Genomic DNA, 22,585 nt, shown 5'->3' on the forward strand with positions numbered 1-22,585 from the left:
CACCCACTAGGAACCTAATAGACTATAGAGAGCAACACCGGCAGCCCTTTTTTCTCCTGATATATAGAGTTTCATTGTAGAACAAATCCAGTTACGAAAGCCTATCTAACTGACCGTGAGAGAATATTTCCATCCAGACCCTGACGATTCACAGCACTCTTTACAGGCTATTTTTCTCGTCTCTTGCTGATGTAAACCTCTCCTTTCGGACTGATTTCTATTCTCTTGTCAAGAAAATAATAATGCGAGTGAACAAGGGGTGGTATGGGGGAACAAATGACTAAGACCCTGTTCGCACAGTAGCCTACAGGGTAAATAACAGCTCTCTGACCTTTAGTGTGATGGAAACACGCAATGACAGTCACTTGCTCCCTATCTAGCACACAAATGTATTCACACCTGGGTCAACAGAGCAACAACAGGATGGATAAAGGTGCCCTTGGTTTTGGCACATTTAGTGAATAGCTGACTGAAATGATGTTGGCTGAAACTTACCACAGATCTTCATGCCCAGTTTCCTCGTGCATCCGTGTGCAACCCCGTACCACGCGTCGCCGGCTAAAACGAGACGTTTGGAGAGCTGTTCAACAACCCATATTTTATTTTATTTTGTATGCTATGGGTGAGGATGTGTGCGCCTAATAAAGCAGGGTCAACATGACGCAGAAGACAATGAATGTGCGCAACAGATTTGGGTATTTGCCGGCTGTGTGGCTTTTTCTTTCTTTCTTTCTTTTTCTATGTGTCTATTTCAGGTTTTTGAAAGGAATCAATAGAGGCTATCTGAGAGGCAGACAGCTAATAGATGGTGGCACACATCCGGCAAAGAGGCGGTTTAAAATAAGCGGGCATGAAATGAGGTCTCGGAATTAATTGAGTGAATCGCTTGTGTTTGACTTGCCAGCCGCCATACAGCGAGACTAGAGAAAATGTAGCATTCGAAATACACGAATGACCTCCAGCATTAGTGACCAGACAGACGCCAATGAAATGAACACACATTCACAACATTAAGCATGGGCATATACTGAAATGCATGAACAGCAATATTCACAACGTTTTGAGCTTGCATTTTTATATAAATAACATAGTACAGGTATGTGTTTGGAAACGAAGCAGATTTGTTATTATTATCATCAATAGTTTGAAATGAATTGATCTCATCCTCCGGGGTGGGTTGTGTCTGGAGGCAGATCTAGCTCTATCTGCCCCGAGCGCGTGCTGTCACGAGGCAGAGACAGCGCGCGCCCCTCAGGTCAGTGAGCGTGAGATAGAGCTTGGCAGGGAGATAATGGCAACACACACACACACACACACACACACACACGCACGCAATAAAGCAACACAACATACAATTCGTTTGACAACATAGATTTATAACAAATTTGATATAACATAAAACATATACTACGTCGTTATATTATTGCACTTTTTTTTTTACATATCTACACAAAGGCACACTAATCAGATCAAATCCGTTTCTTTTATGCATTTATTTAAAAAAATCCTGACTCGGGCATTTTAAATAGAGTTACAAAGAAAACTGGAATGTGAATTGGACCGTGATGGCGGGTAATTTTTGTAATTACGCTATTAAGGTGGGACTGTTGAGAGCAGATGATGGCTGATTGCTGTTATTTAAGCTGCCATAAAAACGTGGCAAAATGCAGGACTATTGTTATAAAATGGGGGACCATAATTAACTGCAACACGTAATCTAGGCAGAAGTGGGATGCTCTTATTTGAGAGTAAAATTAAGAATATCATTTTATTTGTAATCTCCAGATATGAATTCAGACTAAAATTATACCCAGAAAAAATGAGCAAGAGATAAAATAATCGTACATAAGATTATTATTATTTAGTAGTGTTATATACATCTGTACACATCATCTGTTTTTTGATCTCTCTCTATTCCTCACTTTGATCCTGAAATTTAAGAATTTACATTTTTATGACAAAAAAATGATTATTAGGAATTCCCTATCTATCTATCTATCTATCTATCAGATAATTTATTATTTGTCTCTCTAGCTGTCTCTGTCAGCTAATAGACATTTCACAGGGTGCTGTGTGTTTTTTAAGGCAGTGATGAACATCGCCACCCCACGGAGTAAACAAGCCAAGTGAAAAACGCGTTATCCAGAGAGACCTACTTGTGGCAGGTTGTCGTAAATTAGCCGTGTTTGGGTCCATATCAGCAGCCGAGGAAGAAGGTGCAGAAGACGCCATCAGTCCAGGAGAAACACCTCACAGCTTTCAGACTGAAGAAAAAAAAAAAACACACTACACGGAAAATATGGAGAGTTAGGATAAAACAAAGTGATGGCACAAATAATACTGTCTTATATCTCATATACTGCTAATAAAATTAAAAGTAAGCGTTTTTGTTTTCAAGGAATCTGTAACATAATTTCACGCATCTGTGATATCCTTCTGAAACGGCAGTAATTCACTCCCCGTCACAAGGATAATTCGCGCTCAGTGTTCTGTCATGTTCAGAACTGCGCTCTGAGAACAGCGCACATTACAGCACATCCAAAGCGCGAGAAATCAGCAACAAACTTAAGAAATAACGAAAAGAATTGTTAGTAAGTTCCGAAAATATCCCGACCTATATAACTTGGTATTTTGGATGGCGGTCCGGTTCTTGTTCTCCAGACGCACCGGACCCTCTGAGCTCCAGCGCGCAGCAGACCCTGAAGTCTGACTTAATTGGCTCTGTAACGAGGTCTTTAAATCGAATCATTTAAAACGCAGAAATGAAGAATCTGCTCACTTCAACCACAGCATAACAAAGGCGACGAAGGCAGGACAGAAATAATCATTGTGAAGGCATTATTAGTGTTATGATGATGACGATAAATACTGTTTCTTTGTGTTTAACCGATGCGCCCCCCCCCCAAAATATAAATAAATAAAAAAGGAGAGAAAAAATGAATAGAAAAAGAGTGACTTATTGATTTCTCAATTAAGATGATCTTTAAATATCTTCAAATAACGCGCATCAATCACTGTCGGGGTTAGTGAAATATGGGCAAAAATCATTGCGCTGCTCATGTGTTAAATTACACCATGTTTTTAGATCATTATTTTGCCTGACCTGTGCCTGTAAGATGACAATATTGGCATAAACTGGTTTATATCTGCACATGCATTTATTATCATCGAAGATAAAAAAGCACAGTTTAGTTTCTGCTCCTCTTTCAAGTATTCTTATCCTCCTAACATTATAGAAGAGAACAAATGTAGACCAAAACGCAGAAGGTGAGCGCTTACCTTACGAAGTCACAGGTGTCACAATAAAATCCAGAAAAACGGAGGCACTCGGAGGAGGATGTTTCACACCGCGTGATGTGGCTGTGAGGCACTTGACATCAGAAAACCACAAGAGTGAACAAGAAAATAAAAACCCATCCAGCGCTAAATTTTGTTTCAGTGTTTATCCTTCAAAAGGCGAAAGGAGAATCTTCTAAATTCACTTCTGCTGTATTTTCCCACCGGTTAATATCCACGGGGTTGTCTCGAGATTATTATATGGACTCAAGCCATCAGACACATGAAGTTTAATTCTCCGAGTAATATATATATATATATATATATACACGTCAAAATACCGTGGGCGTGAGACACCGGTGAGTGAGAGAAGGAGAGAGAGGGAGGAGAGTCAGACAGAGAGACATCATGAGGACGAGCTCAGGGTTTTCTTGTTGTTATTTTGGAGAGAAACGATAAAGATTTTTAGTCTATTCTAATGAAACAAAATGTTAGGAATGAGCTTTTTTATTTATTGCATGACTTGTGGATTAGCACCAGGTAGCCTATAACCTAGATGAGACATCTGGAACTACAACAGCAGCGACATCCACGAGGTGGCAACAGAGAACAGACCAACTTGAACTTGAATGAAGGATTTTTGGGCAGCGCCCTGGAAAATCACTTGAGCTGCTCGGTTTATGCCTGTAAGATCGGTTATTTCAGAACCTCTGCTGATTACGCTTGTCAGTACTGATGATGGCAACTTTTTATTGGTTGTTGTTAATTATACGTGCGCAGCATTATTACCGCGTTTTCAGCACCTGGACAGCTCCACTCGGACAATACAGTCAATAAGAAGTGACCGGGGCTAGTTGTCACGCTTCTTTTTTTTTTTTGCAGTCAGTCAGTATTTCTCTGGGTGGGTTTTTCGATTTTCAAATCCTGTAGGCGCAAGTTTTGACAACAACAAGTATTTGAACGCACACATCGTTATTTGAACGCATTGTGTTTTTATTGTGTTCACCTGTACAACAACAATAGTATGAAATGAATCTTACTTTTCAGAATAAAATGAGCAAAAGTTATATTTAAAATAAATTTGAAGACGTTTGGATTCAGCACACAACTACTGCTATAGAAAAAAAGCATTTGTATAATTGGACTCAAAATATTATAGTATATACTATAGAGATAACCTAATAAACAATGTTCCAATGTTCTAATGTACCAATTGAGCTAAGAAAAAGTTATTTCTGATTGTTTTTTCTTATGTGAACGTTAAGGGAACATTCCGTTTTATCATTATGGGAACGTTTTGAATGTTCTCTGAAAATTCTAAAACAAGTAGTAACATAAAAAAAAATAAAAAATGTTAGATGAACGTCCAACTAAAACTTTTCAGAAAAAAACCGTTCCATGAATGTATAAATGTTTTTGTACTAACATTTTGAGAAAAATATTAAAGACCAGATAACTTTGAACGAACATTCTATTAACTTTATTTGGAAGAACGTTTGTTCACAACGTTAAGACAACCTTTCCAGAACGTTAGCCAAAAAAACAACGTTTCTTGTTATATGGAGAGTTTTTTTGACAACTTTGCAGTGTGACAACTAACCCCGATTCAAACTGTGAAACAATATTGTTGTTTTTCCTCCGTTAGATGGCGCAATAATGTCTTGCACCTTTCTGAACAACTACACCGAAAAAGTGAAGTAGGAAATAGCTACTTTATTGTCTTAGGACACATATAGATTACAATTCACGCAGAATATGATTTAAAGTCCAGTCAGTATTAGACTGTGCATACATGATATGCTAAACATGACACACATTGTTTATGAGCATTAGATATATTAATACTAAAACAATACTGTATGTGATTAGGACCACTATAGATCTGCTAGACTCTTTGTTTGTTGTTTATTTATGATGAAGATGATAATGTATCATCTGTGCTGTCAGTGGACTCTTCATCTGTGTCAGAGGATTCATCATATGAGGACTCATCGTCATCTTCAACATCATCATCATCATCAGATGTGTCATATTCATCATCATCATCTGATTCCTCATCCGCTTCTAGAATTTATAATCATATCCAGATAAAGAAGGTGAATTCAACACACTTTATTTTCAAGTCTTTGCTCACACATTATTAAAGTTACCCTTTTGGAACATTGCTTCTATTTAATTAATGGTATTTCATTTTCATTCATGTATGCAGTGCTTATGAAAACAGTTTTGGTTAAAGCAATTTAGAAGTACATATCACCATGTTAATTTAAATAATAGAGAGGAAAATCATAGTAAAGCTTATGTTTTTGTCATACAAATGTAATTTATTCAATTTGAGGGTCAAAGCAAAGTGGAACTATCATGTCCAAAAACAACAAAAAACAGATAGATAGATAGAAAATTAATAGATTATAATCTCACCTATCAGTAATTTTTCTTCAATGAGAGGCAGGAAGCTCTTGGCCTCTGAGTTCTGGGGCTCATAAATTAAAACTAAATTTATAGAATGATGAAAACATCAGTATCATGATGTGAGAAATGTCAAATGTAAACAACACCAATTCACATGGCTACTTACTCATTTGACAGAGTTTCTTCGCAAGTTGGTAATTCTTTGTCATCACGGCCTGCAGAAACTGGATTCACGTTTGTTTAGTCAGTAGTCATTTTCAAACACATCAGATACATGACGTGCCCTAAATGCCTCACCTCTGCAAACAGTTCTAGCGGCACGTGTCCTTCAGCACTCTCATTATCATCCTCTTCACTCTGTGCCTCATGAGGATCCTGGTCATTTGCAGAGAGCACTACTTGAGGGGCCTGGATATGGAGTTCATGCACACTTTCTGACTGGACATCACATTCTCCTTGTTTTTCTAATGCTTAAATTAAAAAAGAAAAATTAAATCCACTTTTGGACACCGTGGGTATCAAAAAATGTTTCAGGAACTTTGAGACAAATAGATTGAACAATAAATGTGCTAAAAAGGACTAAAGGATAAAACAGATTCAGTACCTGTCATAATAGGGGGAACCTGTTTAGGTAGTTTATGTCCAAGCGTGGTTACATTTCTGAAAGACGGAGCTTTAGAGGCATTATACCCTCTGCTGCTGAAAAAAATGGGTGATAAAAGGTAAACTATTAGAGATCACTGGAGCGAATGAATGCCATCAGCTTCCCTGCTTTATGCATGTACGGCCCATAAACCACATCCCATGCATGACCCAAAAGAGCATGCTGACCGGAATACAAAAAGCCACTGAAGCACTCAAATTAAAAATAAGCTTGTTTCTTTATTCCTTTCAGTACTGGTCATCTATCCTCATTCTCTAGTATAGAAAACTTGTTGCTTTTAGTTATTATTTTCTGATATGAAATACTTTTGTTTTTACCTCTTGGAACTGTGTACTTTGAGTGTGGTATCTGATGTTTCAGAGTTCAAGGAAGGATTCCCCTCTGTTTTTTCACCAGGTTTTGCTTTCTGTTGCCTATACAAAACCAAAACCAAAGCATCTAAATGATGGTTGAAGTGGACCAGTACAATAAAAATATTATAAAACATTCTTACTTCAAGTAAATAAGTTTAAAGGAATAGTTCACCCCAAAAATAATAATTTGCTTAAAATTTCCTTACCCTTAGCTCATCCAGATTTTGAGAAATGAAGCATTCCATCACTTGCTCACCAATGGATCCTCTGCAGTGAATGGGTGCCGTCAGAATGAGAGTCCAAACAGCTGATAAAAACATCACAATAATCCACACCACTCCAGTCCATCAGTTAACATCTTGTGAAGTGAAAATATGCATGTTTGTAAGAAACAAATTCATCAAGATGATTTTAAATCATTACTTCTGGCCAAATTATGATTCCATAATCCATAATAATGCTTTCTCTAGTGAAAAAGCCCATGCCCTGTTATCCATCAAAATCCACAGACATATTTGCTTAGAACGGTTTGCTTATAAACAATGCTTGATCTGTGTATATTTCTTTCCTGATTCAGACAAAACTACTTTCACTGGAGAAAGCAATATTATGGATTATGGACATGTATTTTAGCTGGAAGCAACAGTTTGAAGTTAAAAACATCTTAAAGATGGATTTGTTTCTTACAAACATGCAGCTTTTCACCTCACAAGACATTAACTGATGGACTGGAGTTGTGTGGATTATTGTGATGTTTTTATCAGCTGTTTGGACTCTCATTCTGACGGCACCCATTCACTGCAGAGGATCCATTGATGAGCAAGTTGGAATGCTACATTTCTCCAAAACTGTTCCAATGAAGAATCAAACTCATCTGAATCTTGGATGGCCTGAGGGTGAGTACATTTTCAGCAAATTTTAAGTTTTGGGTGAACTATTTCTTTAATTTACCCCAATTCTTTTACATTGACCTGAGAGCTGCATGGGCAATTTATGTTTGTTAATCACTGTTATAAAAAGTCTCCAATGATTTTACCTCATGGTTCTTGGAGTTTTGAGTTTCATATTTGTCTCAGAGTTTATAGAGGGTCCCTGTCCTTCTGTCTTTCCACTGGGTTTTGGTTTCTGTTGCCTACACAAAATTAAACAAAGCACCTAATACATTTGACACTGACGTTTTTAAAAAAATTTTTAATTTAAGTAAAGCATATTGTATATGTATCCAAAAAGCATATTGTATCCAAAAGACCTCTCATTGATCTGAAAATCCAGTCTTCATTGTTCACTTCAGAGGTCAGCATTTAACCAATGTGAAATCATAGTGACCTGTAACACATTTTTAAACCTACTTTGGTTTCCATTCCACTGATTCTTTTGCCGCTGGATCTACAGAACAAAGCCGGTAAAGTCATTCACCCTTTCAGAAGAAATATTAGCCTTAAGGAAACCAAGGCAGACCGTCGTCATGTGCATGCAACTGCTAAATGTTACAAAACGGTTGCTATAGTTATATGTGTGTATATGTATAGATAGATATTAAATCAGACTAACACCTAGATTATTTTACCTGCTGAGCTGCCAATCACTGGTTTTAAGGGTTCAACTTCCTTTAGCAGAAACAGAAAAAAAGACTAAATGTGAACAAGACTTAAGTAAAAACAATGCTTTAAAATTATATATATATATATATATATATATATATACTACTAAAATAGCACAATGATCAATTCAGATATAATTTTGTCTGACGATATAAAAGAAAACACAATATCAATATCTAAATGGAACATAAAAACAAATGTAGATTGTCCTGCCACTGACCTTTTCACTGACTTTGGATGCAACCTCTGAGGGCCTTCCAACACACTGTAAACTTACAATAAATAATAAAAAAAGTTTTTTGATTTTTATTTAAATAAATATTAAATAAACAGTAGCCTATTCCTACTTATAAAAATGTTTGAAACACAATTATGTGTTCATGTTGAGTTAAAGGGGTCATATGATGTTGCTAAAAAGAACATTATTTTGTGTATTTGGTGTAATGAAATGTGTTTATGCGGTTTAAGGTTCAAAAAACACATTATTTTCCACATACTGTACATTATTGTTGCTCCTCTATGCCCCGCCTTTCTGAAACGTATACCATGGACCAGCTTTAAACAGGGCCCATGATATTATTTAAACATACAGTATAGCTAACAGTCCACTTGAGGAAAGTTAGATCCGTCGTGATGTACAGTATTGCCTGTAATTCAAGAGTCTGTTGAATATTTTAAGCATTGATCACAATCAAGAGTCACATTCCATCGCAACAATTACAGCAAACAAAGCGAACCAGCCATGTATAAAGAAAACGAGGCATAAACTGTTTGAAAAATGACAGTTATGCAAAACACAGGCTAATACATTAAAAGTGCCATGAAGGTTCTTACCTGTTCATCTGTGCGAAGTGTCTAACTTTATATTTATAAAGATCTGTCGACTGTATTTGAGAGCTGAAGGGGTAATATTTTTCAATATATCTGTCATAAAATTTTTTATCTACAGTAACACGTCTTTAAAGTTTCTTTAGACTTTCTGAAGCCTCGTTGCGGTTTGAGAACACTGGAAGGTTGCAGCGGACGAGCGTCCTGTTCCATAGCAACCCTCCGGTTGCGTCACCTCTAAATAATCCGAGCGCAACATGCTCCTTCCGGAACGAACGTCTTACGTCACAGTGTCAATACTGGCCCCAGTTCCAAAACAAAATACAAACACAATATATTTGTCGTACACAATATGTTACAGCATAAAATTCATAATAATAATAAACAGTAGCCTACACAATACACTCTTCTTTGGTCCATGAGGATTTTAAACTCCCAAATTATTAAAAAGCGACTAAAGTAGTGTATTTTTGGTGTCCTAAAATAATAAAAAAAACACATACAATAAAAAAAAAACAGTAAAACAGTAAAGTAAAAAATAGTATACTTGATTTAGCCCATAAGAGTACTGTCTTTTTGAAAACGAAGGTAATAAATACCAATTAATGTTTTATTTAAGTTACACCTCTCAAGTGTTTGCCTGTATACAAATGCTACCATATTGCATAGAGGAAACTTTGACTAGCCTAGTTGTCACACATTACTTTAAAATCATTTCTATATAGACACTTACCTCAAAGTTCTAATTATGCAAACGCTTTTAAAAATTTCTCAGAAAGAAAGAAAGAAAGAAAGAAAGACTTAATCCGCATCTTTTGAGCATGTTGTCACACTATATATGGCGTAAGATGTCTCAAAGACATCAAATAACCTGCTTTTCTGTTATATTTAAACAACAAACCAATTATGAAAACAATTGAGCAAACATACAAAAATGTGAACCCACTGTTTTGTCCAGCAAATACTGTAATTAATAAAATGTATATACACGTATAACATTTACAAACAAACGTGACAACTAGCCCCCAATATGAAGGTGTTTGAATTAAACTTGAATTAAAAACACACCCCAACATTTTATATTTACTGAGATGGCCCGCAAAAAGTGTTCACAAAAAGTACTTTGAACAATCTAAGACTTTTGTTCAAGAGTTGTGTTGATGTGATCCAGCACGGGAAACAGCGGTCTGTTCTTGCGCATCAGGTGCGTCTTCAGGTGTTTGGCCAGATGGTCGCTGCGCGTGAAGCGTTTGGCGCAGTCCGGGCACGTGAAGCGCTTCTCACCGGTGTGCGTGCGCAGGTGCCTCTGGAGCTCGTCCGAGCGCGTGAAGCTCTTCCCGCAGAACATCCAGCTGCAGACGAACGGCCGCTCACCTGCGTGCCACCTCAGGTGCGCCTTCAGGTGCGACGTCTTGCCGTACACCTTCCCGCAGCCCGGCATGTGGCACACGTGCTGCTTTCTCCTGCCCGGCGCGCAGCCACTCTTTTGGCAGTTGGGGCACATGCACCTCCGGCATCTCCGCGACTTAGAGTGCAGCAGGGTGGCGATTTGGGACTGGTACTGGCCGAGCTCAGGGTGGCCCAGAACCCACCCACGGGGGATCTGAAAATTATGTGTTGAGGAGTGATTGGCAGTGCCGGCGTCCTGCAGGGTCCACCATTGGTCCAAAGGTCCAGAGTGCGTGGGTACGTAAGTTGAAATTGACTTGGGAAGAGTAGCGCATGCGGACGGACAAGGCAACATCTTCAGGGGTGAGAGGTCATAGTGTTCCGCCGGGGGTGTCAGTGGCATTTCGTGGTGTGGATTTAAGGAGGTTTGGAGGTGCTGTGAGAAATTTGCATGTGTGGAACCATCACTTCTCCAGGGATGGAAGAGCTTAGGTGGGGAACCTTCACATGGGACGTGCTGGTGGTGTTCCATGGATCTGGATGCACGGGTATGGCCGATGCGATTACAGGTGTCTTCCAGCAACATCAAGGGGATCCTTTGATGGATTCTGGGGTCGAGTTTGGCGTCCAATCCTACGAAATATAATACCAATTCTTAAAAATTACGTTCGATTTATTAGTACTCTAATCCAATTCTGGATTCTGACACTTATTGAAGGCGATTTAAAGAGTGAGAACCACTGCTCTAAATGACACTTGCACAATTTTTTGTGCAAATGAATGCTCAAAGTGAATCCTTAAAATAATTAATCCACCCTAACTCAACATGCACGCTTAAAATCCATCAAAATTATAAGTTTGGGACAGTTCACCTCAGAGAATCATCTTTACGCACCTGAAGGAAAACTTGTAGTGGGTCATTGCGCATTATGGCAATCGCAGTTATGCCACACCAGTGAAACCTTCTCGAGCCAGAATCCTTACAGTTCCCAAAACTGCGCACCTCAAACAACTCACGGGAGAATCCTGGAGCAAAGTGAACACACTGGCATGATTTCATTGAGTTTGATCAGAACTCCAGCCAGTCAGAACGAAGAGTTTTGCCTTTGAAGATTACCGCTGCCCAATCATCAAAGAATAACGGAAGAGCTCAAATCCTTTGAGTGTTTGCTGCTTTGGATAATAAAAGAATTGATTATTTGGAGGGTGAGATGTGTAGAGATGAAGGAGGTGCAATTAATGAATTAATTAATCTGGATTGAAGTTGAATGGATCAAAGAAATAATACAAATGTTGAGTATATGTCACTGAAGAGATACATTTAAACATACAGTAATTGTGGCTTATGTCTATGAGGCGGGATAAAATTATTTTCTTTGGGTAATGCATGTTAGTTAGCAAAATATGAAAAGTTGCAACTTTAAATGAAATAAAGGGGTACCTATACAGGTTCAAGTTTTGCTTTGTCAAACTTATAAAAGACAAATAAATAAATAAACACACATACTTGTAAGAATATATATGCTAGTACTGCTTACCAATGAAAGTTTTTTTAAGCTCCATTTTAGAGAAAGAAAACAAAATAATGTGTACAAGTTTATAAAATTGTGTGGATGCAGAATCCATGTAACTTGATTAGTTTTATTGCCATTTTTAAGTTTAAACGTTGATCTTTGTAATAACAGGTATTTTAAAAATCAGTAAAATATAAGTAAAAAAAAAAAACAGTACAATATATCATAGCAACAAGTTTTTCAGGAACATACATACAATTTGAATGTCCCAGCATGCACAGCAAAATCTGAACTGAATTGCTCTTTTGGACTGAATTTAGTTTTAAATATGTATCTGCCCTATATTTCATTTGGAATACACAAAAAAATAATGGAACATTATAGAGTTAAAAAAAACAAAAACAATTCCAAATGAATATTACCTTAGTTGGGATTAAGAAACCTTTATTATTTTAATAATATTTTAAAATATATTTGACAACAAAATTCAAAACAGGAATAATGTAGAACTGGACTGTTTTTTGTTTTCATATTTTTTAGAAATTGAAAATCAGATGCACATTGATACATACCGCACAAAAAAACTTTAATATAGTATATAGTATAGTAAAACATTACTATATTTGAATATATATTTTTTCACCAATTACTACATTTTTGTGAAAGTTCGAATTTAACATTTTAAAAGATTTTAGTTTAATTATATTACAGTGATTAAAAAAGAACAGCATGGAAACTTGCCGACCCATTCACGATGATGCAGTGAGAGTGAAGGACACGGTTAAGAGGCAGCGTGTGGGAGGCTGGGCTATTGAATACCTCTTGAAGTGCTTACAAGGGTGTCTAGAACTAGAGCAACATCTGTGGCTTTCCACAACAAAGCAGAACTCTGTTCCTTCACGGCACGCAGCTTTGAAGTCTCATGAAGACAGAAAGCATCCATTGTCCTCTCAGGCCTACATGAAGGCCCTCCAACTTGGGTCTCTTTAATTTAAAAGTTTCCCCCAGTAATGTGATAGTTCTCTCCTGTTTCCCTTAGTGAAGCTTTGAGGTGAAGTCTGGTTTTGTGTTTAAAAGCCAGAGTTCTGGCGAGCAGTTTAGCCCTGGGTCATGAACTGTGGGCCGTTTGAACCGGTTTACATGTGTGTGGTATACGGTCCTGCTCAATAGTACATAAGCTGACGAATGCAGTCATATAATTATTCCAGAATTACTGTTAATGAATGGGTATTTTAAGGTTTGTTAAAATACATATTTTTGTTGTGTGAACCTCTAAAGTCAGAATCAACTTTAACTTAAGTGCTGAGCTAAATTTAAACAGAAATATCCAACAGTGTCCTGCATTTTTAGTCAATCAAAATATGCACATGGGTAAAAAATGTGTTTTTATGTGTGATAAACACTGTATATGTATATGTACCTTATATGTATGTTATTGGAGGGCTGTATTCCACATGTCTTCTCAGCAAAAAGCAGTTCTTTATTACAAATTTTGGATTTCGCTAGGCATGACAGTTAAAAAAAAAGCATGCTATTGGGTCAGAAGAGCCTAGGGGGGAAGATGCCTGTTAATAGAATCAGAACGCTTTCAACATGCAATCCAGGGTGTGAGAGTGACCCAGTTTACATCAGACCTTTCCTTTGAGGAAGATTCCACATGTCTTCTCAGCAAAAAGCAGTTCTTTATTACAAATTTTGGATTTCGCTAGGCATGACAATAAAAAAAAAGCATGCTATTGGGTCAGAAGAGCCTAGGGGGGAAGATGCCTGTTAATAGAATCAGAACGCTTTCAACATGCAATCCAGGGTGTGAGAGTGACCCAGTTTACATCAGACCTTTCCTTTGAGGAACACCGAACAAGAAAGAGGGAACGAGAGAGAGAGAAATTATAACATTGAGTCTAGTCTGTAATTATTCCTGTGGTAATGGTTATTAGAGCAGATCGGACATGAACCAATCAGAAGAGGTCCGGACCAGTTAGCTTCATCTGTATGAGCAGCATTTATAATATTTGCAGTATTGCCTGTGAGTGCTTTACATTTACCAACATCATGACAGTTTTGTGCATTGTTAATATTTACACGTATATTCTAGGTCCTGAGACTCATCACCTTTTTAGCATTTCAAGTATTTTTCTTTCACTAGCTCATTTTTCAATGGTCCTGCTGTGTGAAAACAGTAAAGTACAGCAGTCTTCTAAAACTGCACTAAACGAGTGCCACAACGCTGCAGAGTGATAAAGAACTGTAGGCTGCAATTAGAGACGGTGTGTGAATGAGGTAGTTCAGTAATTGACAGGAGACAGAGCTGCTCGGCTAATGATGTCTGAACCTGGTTTGATGAGCACATTTCCAATTCCCCAGAAAGCACATCAAAGTCACAATCAATGCTAATTACATTACCAGCCATGGCCTTGAACAAAGTTGCAATGCTGCGTTTCTGAATGCCTTCGCTGAGATGATATTTTGATGCAAATACCTGCAGCTGAAAAGATGGAGGCGCTGATATCGGTGTCCAGACAAAATCTGCAGACCTTTCTTAATTTTCTGTGATTTTAGAGGGAAGTCAGGGAAATTCTTTTAAGTCACCATGAAATCAAAATTGAAAATTCTTATTTTTTAACGGAATACTGTAGTGTTTATTATAAATAATTTATCCATGCACTTCATTATTTTTTTTAAAGTTCATGTGCCCTCCTAATCTTTGATCAAAAACGTTAACCTCCCCTCCCCCTCAAAACGAGTCATCTTCTCTTCCGGTCAAGAGCTATGGCGCAAGGGCGGAGCTAGTGACGTGAGGGGTACATGCTGGGATAAACGACAGGGGGAAAAGCTGAAGCTGATGCGTCACTTTATAGCACTGACACCAGTCATGAGGGAGTACGTTACCCTATTCATGCTTGGGTGTCGGCTGTGAATCCAGTGCAGAGAAATCCCCCACCACTAACTGCAAACTGGCATTCAGATCTGCCTCCATTTTGTTAGCAACGCCCCAACTTCCAACGATCCAATCAATTCCCGAAGGACGAAATCAAGTCCCGCCCTCTCATTTCAGATGCTGTTTCACTCGGATATACGTCACAGTAGAGAAAAGACAATCGCAACTTCCGTTTCATGCTGCCTTTAATTAGTAATTGAAAAAAAAAATCAAATGAGCAAAAATACTAAATAAATGACTATCAAAGGGGCAGGGAATATTTTGTGAATGGCAGTGTTCAAAACAGGATAAATGAGGGACTGGTCTGTTGTTTTTGGTATTTTTGAGAGGTTACACACATTATAAAGCATGTAGATTCAGAAGTTTGGGGTCAGTAAGTAGGGATGGGCAATACCACTTATGTTGTTTTCAATACGATACCAATACTTTTAAAGGCCAGTATCGTCGATATCGATATCGATACCGATACAATACTTCTAAATTGAACTTTTAAATTATGAAATTTTTTTCAGTAAAATGGGTAATGATACCCACTTAACTTTATATTTGAAACGCATTTTAACATTCAATACGCCTTAAAGGGTTACTTCACCCAAAAATGAAAATTAGTCCATAAATTACTCATCCTCAAGTCATCCTAGGTGTATATGACTTTCTTAAAATCACAACCTTAATCTGATTCGTCAGGGTTCACGTGTCCTGTCAGTTTGATTATTTTCATAACACTGATATCAGATCTACTCACTCATGGCATGTAAAAGCAAAACAAACTGTGGTCGAGTACTTTACATGTTGGTCACGCAGTCTAAATGGGACAAACTTTAGAAGTCTTCCAATTCTTTAAAATTTACAGCTCATTTCTCTGAAATGAAATCAGTCCATTTGTGCACAGCAGGACTAAACTCTCTTGGATACAATTTGGTCAGCTGGTTTAAACATATTTGCTTCAGCTGCTGCATTTGGGGCCTGATAAAACTTGTGGAACAGCATCTGCACTTCCTGTCAAAAAGAGACCCTTATGACTACAGAACTGAGGAAAACCACAGAGAATATCCCTCCTATCTCACAGACAGGTGAGGGAAATTCAGAGGAACTGTGTGTGTTAGCAGCAGATTACCTGTGCGCAATTATGACAGCATTTGACGATAAGCACTCGGGCATTGGATCCTGTTAACACGTCTGTGATGCTAAGAAGATTTCCCAAAATGACAAAGACTGAGGTTCCTTTCATGTCGTTTTAAGTTGGTCTCTAAGATCTGTTTCCCTGAGCCAGATATTTAGTTGCCTTCACTGGTCAAATAGCCTAAAAGTTGTCCAAAAGCTGAACTGTAAGTAGAATGCTGGATGTTTGTGAGCTAGCATCGAAATCCAGGACTTCAGCTTTACAGATTAAAAACATTCATGCAAACTCAACAAGAAGGACAGACTATCTTCTGCTGTCTTCAGCCTTCAGTCCAAATCATTCAATTTGCCACTCAGGTTAGTGACATTTAGTAACTGATGTTACAGACAGAAAATGATTTTCACTCGATTACCTAAAATGTGACATTCTTTAAAATTTAAGAATATAATTTGAACCCCTTACAGTATGTGGAATTCGGACAACTAAAAAAAAGAGCAGCTGGCTCTTGGGGAATCAGATTCTCTATTCATCTTCCGTCTCTCGGGAGAGATGCTTGTTTTCTGGCCTCCAGCCAATCACAGCACACCAGTTTATTGTCTATTTTAGGTATTTTGTCCCTATAGCATTTGAATATCATTTAAAAGCTCATCACTGCAGAGATGAGCAGAGTACATTTTGGATAAAAGTCAAAGTCATTTCTAAAAGAGGCTGAATATACATCCAGTGATAATGAAGAAGCAATGGGATCAATAATTCCTTTTCTAATCCACATTTTTATCTTGTTCTCTACGGTTCATTAACTTCTAAAATGGAGAAATGTCACTAAACTTTATCTTCAGGGACTTTTAATATTTTTTCACTGTTAAAATAGGAGGTAGAACACAAGGTAACTTCATGTTTGCCTCCAGGAACACCAGAAACACACTACTGCCACTGAATACCAGCACAATCAGCCATAAATACATTTAGCTTTTGTTTGACAATGTACAAAATTAAACTGAATTAAATATTAAACAGATATAAAAACACTTTATGATTTACTGCAGAGAGATGCTGGTGAAACACAAGTATATTCAACTAACTCTCCTTTCCCATGAATTTGGTTTATGTATATTGTGTGCATAATTTACACTGGGGTCTAAAATTGAAAGACATCATAAAAAACCATGCTTAGGTAACTCATAATTATGACATAAAAAGTCAAAATTATGAGATACTAAGTAATGATCATGAGATAAAAACTGAATCATGAGACACTTAGTAATAATTTTGATTTAAAAAAACTTCAAATCATGAGAAACTAAGTAATATTTATGATAAAAACTCAAAATTATGAGATAAAAAGTCATATTAAAATTCAACAAAATTCAAAATTGTATTGGCGCTGATAGCCTCATGGACAGAGTGCCGACATATAGCGCCCGAGTTTGAATCCCGGCTCACGGACCTTTCCCGATCCCGTCCCCCTCTCTCTCCCACTTCACTTCCTGTCTAGCTACTGTCCTATCATAATAAAGGCAAAAACGGCAAAAAAAAAAAAATCCAAATTGTGAGATTTCAAATTGTGACATAAAAAGTCAAAATCATGAGATAAAAAACAAAATCATGAGATCATGAGATATTTATTTAGTAATGATTATGATAAAAACAAATAATGTAAATAATGAGATACTAAGTATTATTTATGATAAAACTCAATATTGTGAGATTGATCCATAAATGACATAAAAAGTCAAAATCATGAGATAAAAATGCCAAATTATGAGATACTACGTCATAACTATGAGATAAAATGTCAATCGTGACATAAAAAGTCAAAATTATGAGCTACTAAGTCATAATCATGAGACACTAAGTCATATCTACAAGATAAATGACATAAAAAGTCAAAATCATGAGATATTAAGTCATATCTACAAGATAAAGTCATAATCATGAGATAAAAATGCCAAATTATGAGATACTACATCATAACTATGAGATAAAATGTCAATCGTGACATAAAAAGTCAAAATTATGAGCTACTAAGTCATAATCATGAGATACTAAGTAATAATTATTAAGAAACTTAAATCATGAGATACTACATCATAACTGAGATAAATTGTCACAATTATGACATTAAAAGTCAAACTTGTGACAAAATTCTAATTATGACATATATAGTTGTGACATGTCATAATGACATAGCATCTCATGATTTTGACTGTTTATGCCATAATTGACTTTATGCCATTACAACTACTTATCACTTAATTTTGCATTTTTTCATAATAATTTTAACTTAGTGTTTCATAATTTTGACTTTATACACCATAATTGAATGATCAAAGCATGATTTTTATTTTTCTCATGTAAAGAAATGAATAAGAGAAACAAAGAGAAAGGGTTAGAGTCTGTCTGTCGGTCTGATCACCTCAGACATGCATCCCATGTATATGAGACTGGACCATGTTAGCTTTGATCAAACAGTATTGCTATTAGTAAAATCTGTTTGTGCAAGAGTCTTCAAACTAAATAATAATGTAGTCCAATTACACCATATTGTAACAGATCGGCCAGGCTCCGCCACCACCCAATCACAACGATCCCTCTCACCTGAGTTCTGAGCACCTGCACCTGTCACCAATCAAGCACCTCATTACCAGCCTGCATAAAAGCACACACCTCAGACACCCTCACTGTCCGGTCTCGTATACACGTAGAGGACTCAATGACTTTGCTACTGATTTCTTTTGAATACTTCTTGCATTACTTACCACCTGTGTTCCTCCTAGTGTGTCCTCGTCTCCTAGTTCCCGGATCGCTGAGGTGTGTGCTTCCCCCGGATACCTTCCAGCCTCAATCAAGCCAAAGACTCGGATTACTCCACTCTCCATATCCTCTGCACTCTCTCACGGACCTTTCCCTCACCCTCACTTCCTCCGGACTCGACACCAGTACTCACTGTGACCAAATAAACTGTTTTGTACATAACTAACCTGTTGTGTCAGACCTCTTCCGTAACACATCCCTCTAAGGATTAATCTCAAAATTATAAAGGGTTGTTTTTAAGACACAAATTTCCAAAAAATAACGAGTTTTCAGTGATTTAAATCTTGATCGCAGTGACTTTATTACCGTGTTTTATTGGCTCTGAGATGTCATTTACCACAGTGAGAGATGGACGGCGGGTTACAGGCAATCTGAGGACGCTGATGATTACTAGAAAGAAACACATTCATGCAGAGTTGTGTAGCATACTGATAATAACACACACGTTATGGACCGCACGTGGCCCGGGTGTTTAATTCATCACAGGCCACAGACGAATGAGCGACAAATGTGAATAAATGAGTCAATTACAGGAGATGTGCTGTGTGCTTGTGCTTCACCTGCCTGATGTTTTCATTATAAATAATGGAATAACAACCCTGTGTCTTTCAATATGTTACAGTCCCAATAACAAACACAGCCTGGAAACGCAGAGAGCAAACAAAATGTTGAACATACTTTTGTATATAACTAACCTGTTGTGTCAGACCTCTTCCGTAACACATATCCCTATAAGGATTAATCTCAAAATTATAAAGGGTTGTTTTTAAGACACAAATTTCCAAAAAATAACGAGTTTTCATTGATTTTGTTTTCTGTGGGTGTTTTCTGTGATTTAAATCTTGATCGCAATGACTTTATTACCGTGTTTTATTGGCTCTGAGATGTCATTTACCACAGTGAGAGATGGACGGTGGGTTACAGGCAATCTGAGGACGCTGATGATTACTAGAAAGAAACACATTCGTGCAGAGTTGTGTAGCATACTGATAATAACACACACGTTATGGACTGCACGTGGCCCGGGTGTTTAATTCATCACAGGCCACAGACGAATGAGCGACAAATGTGAATAAATGAGTCAATTACAGGAGATGTGCTGTGTGCTTGTGCTTCACCTGCCTGATGTTTTCATTATAAATAATGGAATAACAACCCTGTGTCTTTCAATATGTTACAGTCCCAATAACAAACACAGCCTGGAAACGCAGAGAGCAAACAAAATGTTGAACATACTGTTTCGCAACATGCTGCCAGTCTTTACGATTATCTGCATGCTTTGTGTTCTGTTTTACTCATTAGGTTGGAAATTGTAGGAGCACAACTTTACTTCCAAAAAAACGACCTCTGGGTTGCTTTTTATATGAAAGCAAGTGACCGGGGGGCTCATGAGCTCTAAAAAGGACCATAAAACACTATAAAGCAGTCCATGTAGTATTCTGTATTGCCAAATGATAAAGAAAAGACAAAATTTTAGACATAATTCACAAAAAATCAATCAAAATTCAATAAAAAAATGTTGCATTAAAGATGCCCCTCACCAAGTTTGGCATCAGTGATGGCAAACACACCATAAATCTTGTGTTTGTCGTATCACTCGGCAAGTTTGAATATGCGGAAGTGCAAATGAGATTTGTAGGGAAATCATGTTTTTGCCACAGGATAAATAAAAAAGGTTAATTGCAACTTTATCTCACAATTCAGAATTGTGAGACATAAACTTACAATTGGGAGATATAAACCTTCTTAATTTTTTATTCCATGGTGGAAACAAACAAATATATATATATATAATTTTCATTTTGTGGCGGAAATAAGTTTCTATAGATTTGAGAGCAACCACGCAAGTGAAGATTTTTAGTACATTTTAGTCAATTTTATACAATTTTTAATGCCATTGAATTTTTTAAATTTTTTTTTAGAAAAAATAAATTTCAAATAATTTAAATTCTAAATTCTTAAAAACAAAGTTTCAAAACACAAAATTAGAAAACACTCCTAAGGGATGAAATTATTAGTGATCGGAAGATTGGATCATTTTACTGATTATCTCATTCAATCTCTTTCAGCAAAATGAACTAATCTTTATTTAAGTCATTTCATACATTTGAACAAAGTTATAATGTCATACTTTCAATATCAATATTTATTTTCAATACTAAACAAGCTGGAATGGAGTCTGTATGTTAAATCCAAAATAATTGCATAAAATTGTGGAGGAAAAGAAGAAAAAAAACGTATGTCTGAGGAATATGAGTTGCAAGCGCTGTAATGAGTGAATCTGACTGCTGAGAAATGTAAAGTAACTGTCAGGCCCTGTTAGGTTACTTACACACACACACAACACACAACACACACAATGTGCTTTGACACAATCTGTATTGTTAAAAGCGCTATATAAATAAAGGTGACTTGACTTGACTTGACACACACAGGTTTGTTTTTGTGAAAAGTGGGGACATCCCATAGGCGTAATGGTTTTTATATGATATTTTCTAAATCTGTGTTCAACGCTGTATCCATTATACTTCATTTAAAAAAATCAGTTTGAGGTGACAATGCAATTGCTTCCAAATCCCTGTCAAAGCTAGTGGTACCTTTTTCTTTTTGCCTTCCACAAAATGCCAGGATACACAAAAAACTTGTGATGTGAGAGGCCGCGGGGAGCCGTCACAGCCTCTCAGACACAGCATGCAGAGCCGCCGTGTGGATGCTGGAAGTGTGTGTGTGATAGAAATGACACTAACAGAATCATTTCACGCTTGGTTGAACTCGCTCCCAGACACACAGATGTGTGCGCACACACTCAGACCGGCTCTGTTCCAAACCCTAGTGAGCTGACTAGCAGGGTGATTATAGTTAACTAAATCCACAAAACCATAATTTTAAAATATAGACATATTTAAAAATAAACAATAACAAAAAAAGACGAAAACACACAGTAAAAAACAAAAAAAACAAAAAAAAACTGCTGACTAGTTGTCTTCAATTTATGTATGCAGAAGGCAGCATCTTAACTTAAACAGAACCTGATAAGTAACTGAACCTCATAAGTGGAATGCTCTACATTGGCAGCAGCAAATCAGTGCACTAGAGACTCAACTCAACATTGATTCCAATAGAGTTTAGCATTAACATGGTGCTAAGTTTATGATGTGGTACTTGAAGTCTAATAATTTGTAAAATAGTTCATTTTAATTTGATTTGCTTATGAAAACTCTTTTCATCAATATGATGTAAAACTGAATGAATTTTAATACAATGAAGAGCTTGTTACAATACATTCTGTTATTGCTATACCATAAAAACTGGTTTTAAAAAAAGATGAATCTTACTGGTTCCTAAAGCTTAACTAGTAGACTTTGTGACATCAAGGTTTGAATACACCTTAAATATAATTTAATTTGCACTGGATAAAAGCCTCCATCTTTTGAGGGAGCATGCATATAACCCCTTAAAATACTGCCTATGTAGTGAGCACACTAGGGTTTGGGACACAGCCTGTTCTGACTGCTGTTCTGACTCCCCCCCCACTTACCCATATACACTAGGACTTCCACTTACCCCTCGCCTTTCTACTTCCCATGCATTTCATTTTCCAACACATATGAAAACATACAGAGATAGAGTCCAAGAGTCCACTACAGATAAGAGAGAATCAAAAACTTGAACA

General features: G+C 37.0%; 2 protein-coding genes and 1 pseudogene across 3 annotated transcripts in view; all 3 read right to left on the minus strand.

The window, feature by feature from the left end:
* The window catches only part of LOC107709080 (glutamate decarboxylase 1-like), a 19,347-nt gene extending 15,741 nt beyond the window's left edge, over window positions 1–3,606 (minus strand). Inside the window, exons 1-3 of the mRNA XM_016513469.1 lie at window positions 3,280–3,606; window positions 2,157–2,264; window positions 496–558 (exon numbers count right to left, since the gene is read on the minus strand). Coding sequence (XP_016368955.1) covers window positions 496–558; window positions 2,157–2,232 — 139 coding nt within the window. The 5' untranslated portion in view covers window positions 2,233–2,264; window positions 3,280–3,606. The remainder of the gene's footprint in view (window positions 1–495; window positions 559–2,156; window positions 2,265–3,279) is intronic.
* Window positions 3,607–4,967: 1,361 nt separating this feature from the next.
* On the minus strand, window positions 4,968–9,359 carry erich2 (glutamate-rich 2). Of its 2 annotated transcripts, none has more exons than XM_016513471.1 (11): window positions 9,141–9,359; window positions 8,527–8,578; window positions 8,273–8,312; window positions 8,055–8,091; window positions 7,742–7,837; window positions 6,670–6,765; window positions 6,293–6,384; window positions 5,986–6,158; window positions 5,855–5,912; window positions 5,698–5,769; window positions 4,968–5,340 (listed from the first exon to the last, which is right to left on the minus strand). In XM_016513471.1, the coding sequence occupies exons 1-11, from the start codon at window positions 9,146–9,148 to the stop codon at window positions 5,186–5,188; spliced, it is 879 nt and encodes a 292-aa protein (XP_016368957.1). In that variant the 5' UTR covers window positions 9,149–9,359; the 3' UTR covers window positions 4,968–5,185. The 2 variants fall into 2 exon arrangements, with proteins under 2 accessions (XP_016368957.1, XP_016368956.1); XM_016513470.1 differs by having other exon boundaries at window positions 6,293–6,387.
* A 907-nt stretch (window positions 9,360–10,266) lies between these two features.
* On the minus strand, window positions 10,267–11,451 carry LOC107709058 (transcription factor Sp5-like; annotated as a pseudogene).
* Window positions 11,452–22,585: the final 11,134 nt, after the last annotated feature.

This window comes from Sinocyclocheilus rhinocerous, unplaced genomic scaffold (assembly GCF_001515625.1).
Source record: "Sinocyclocheilus rhinocerous isolate Xijiao unplaced genomic scaffold, SAMN03320098_v1.1 scaffold835, whole genome shotgun sequence".
Classification (NCBI taxonomy): Eukaryota; Metazoa; Chordata; class Actinopteri; order Cypriniformes; family Cyprinidae; genus Sinocyclocheilus; species Sinocyclocheilus rhinocerous.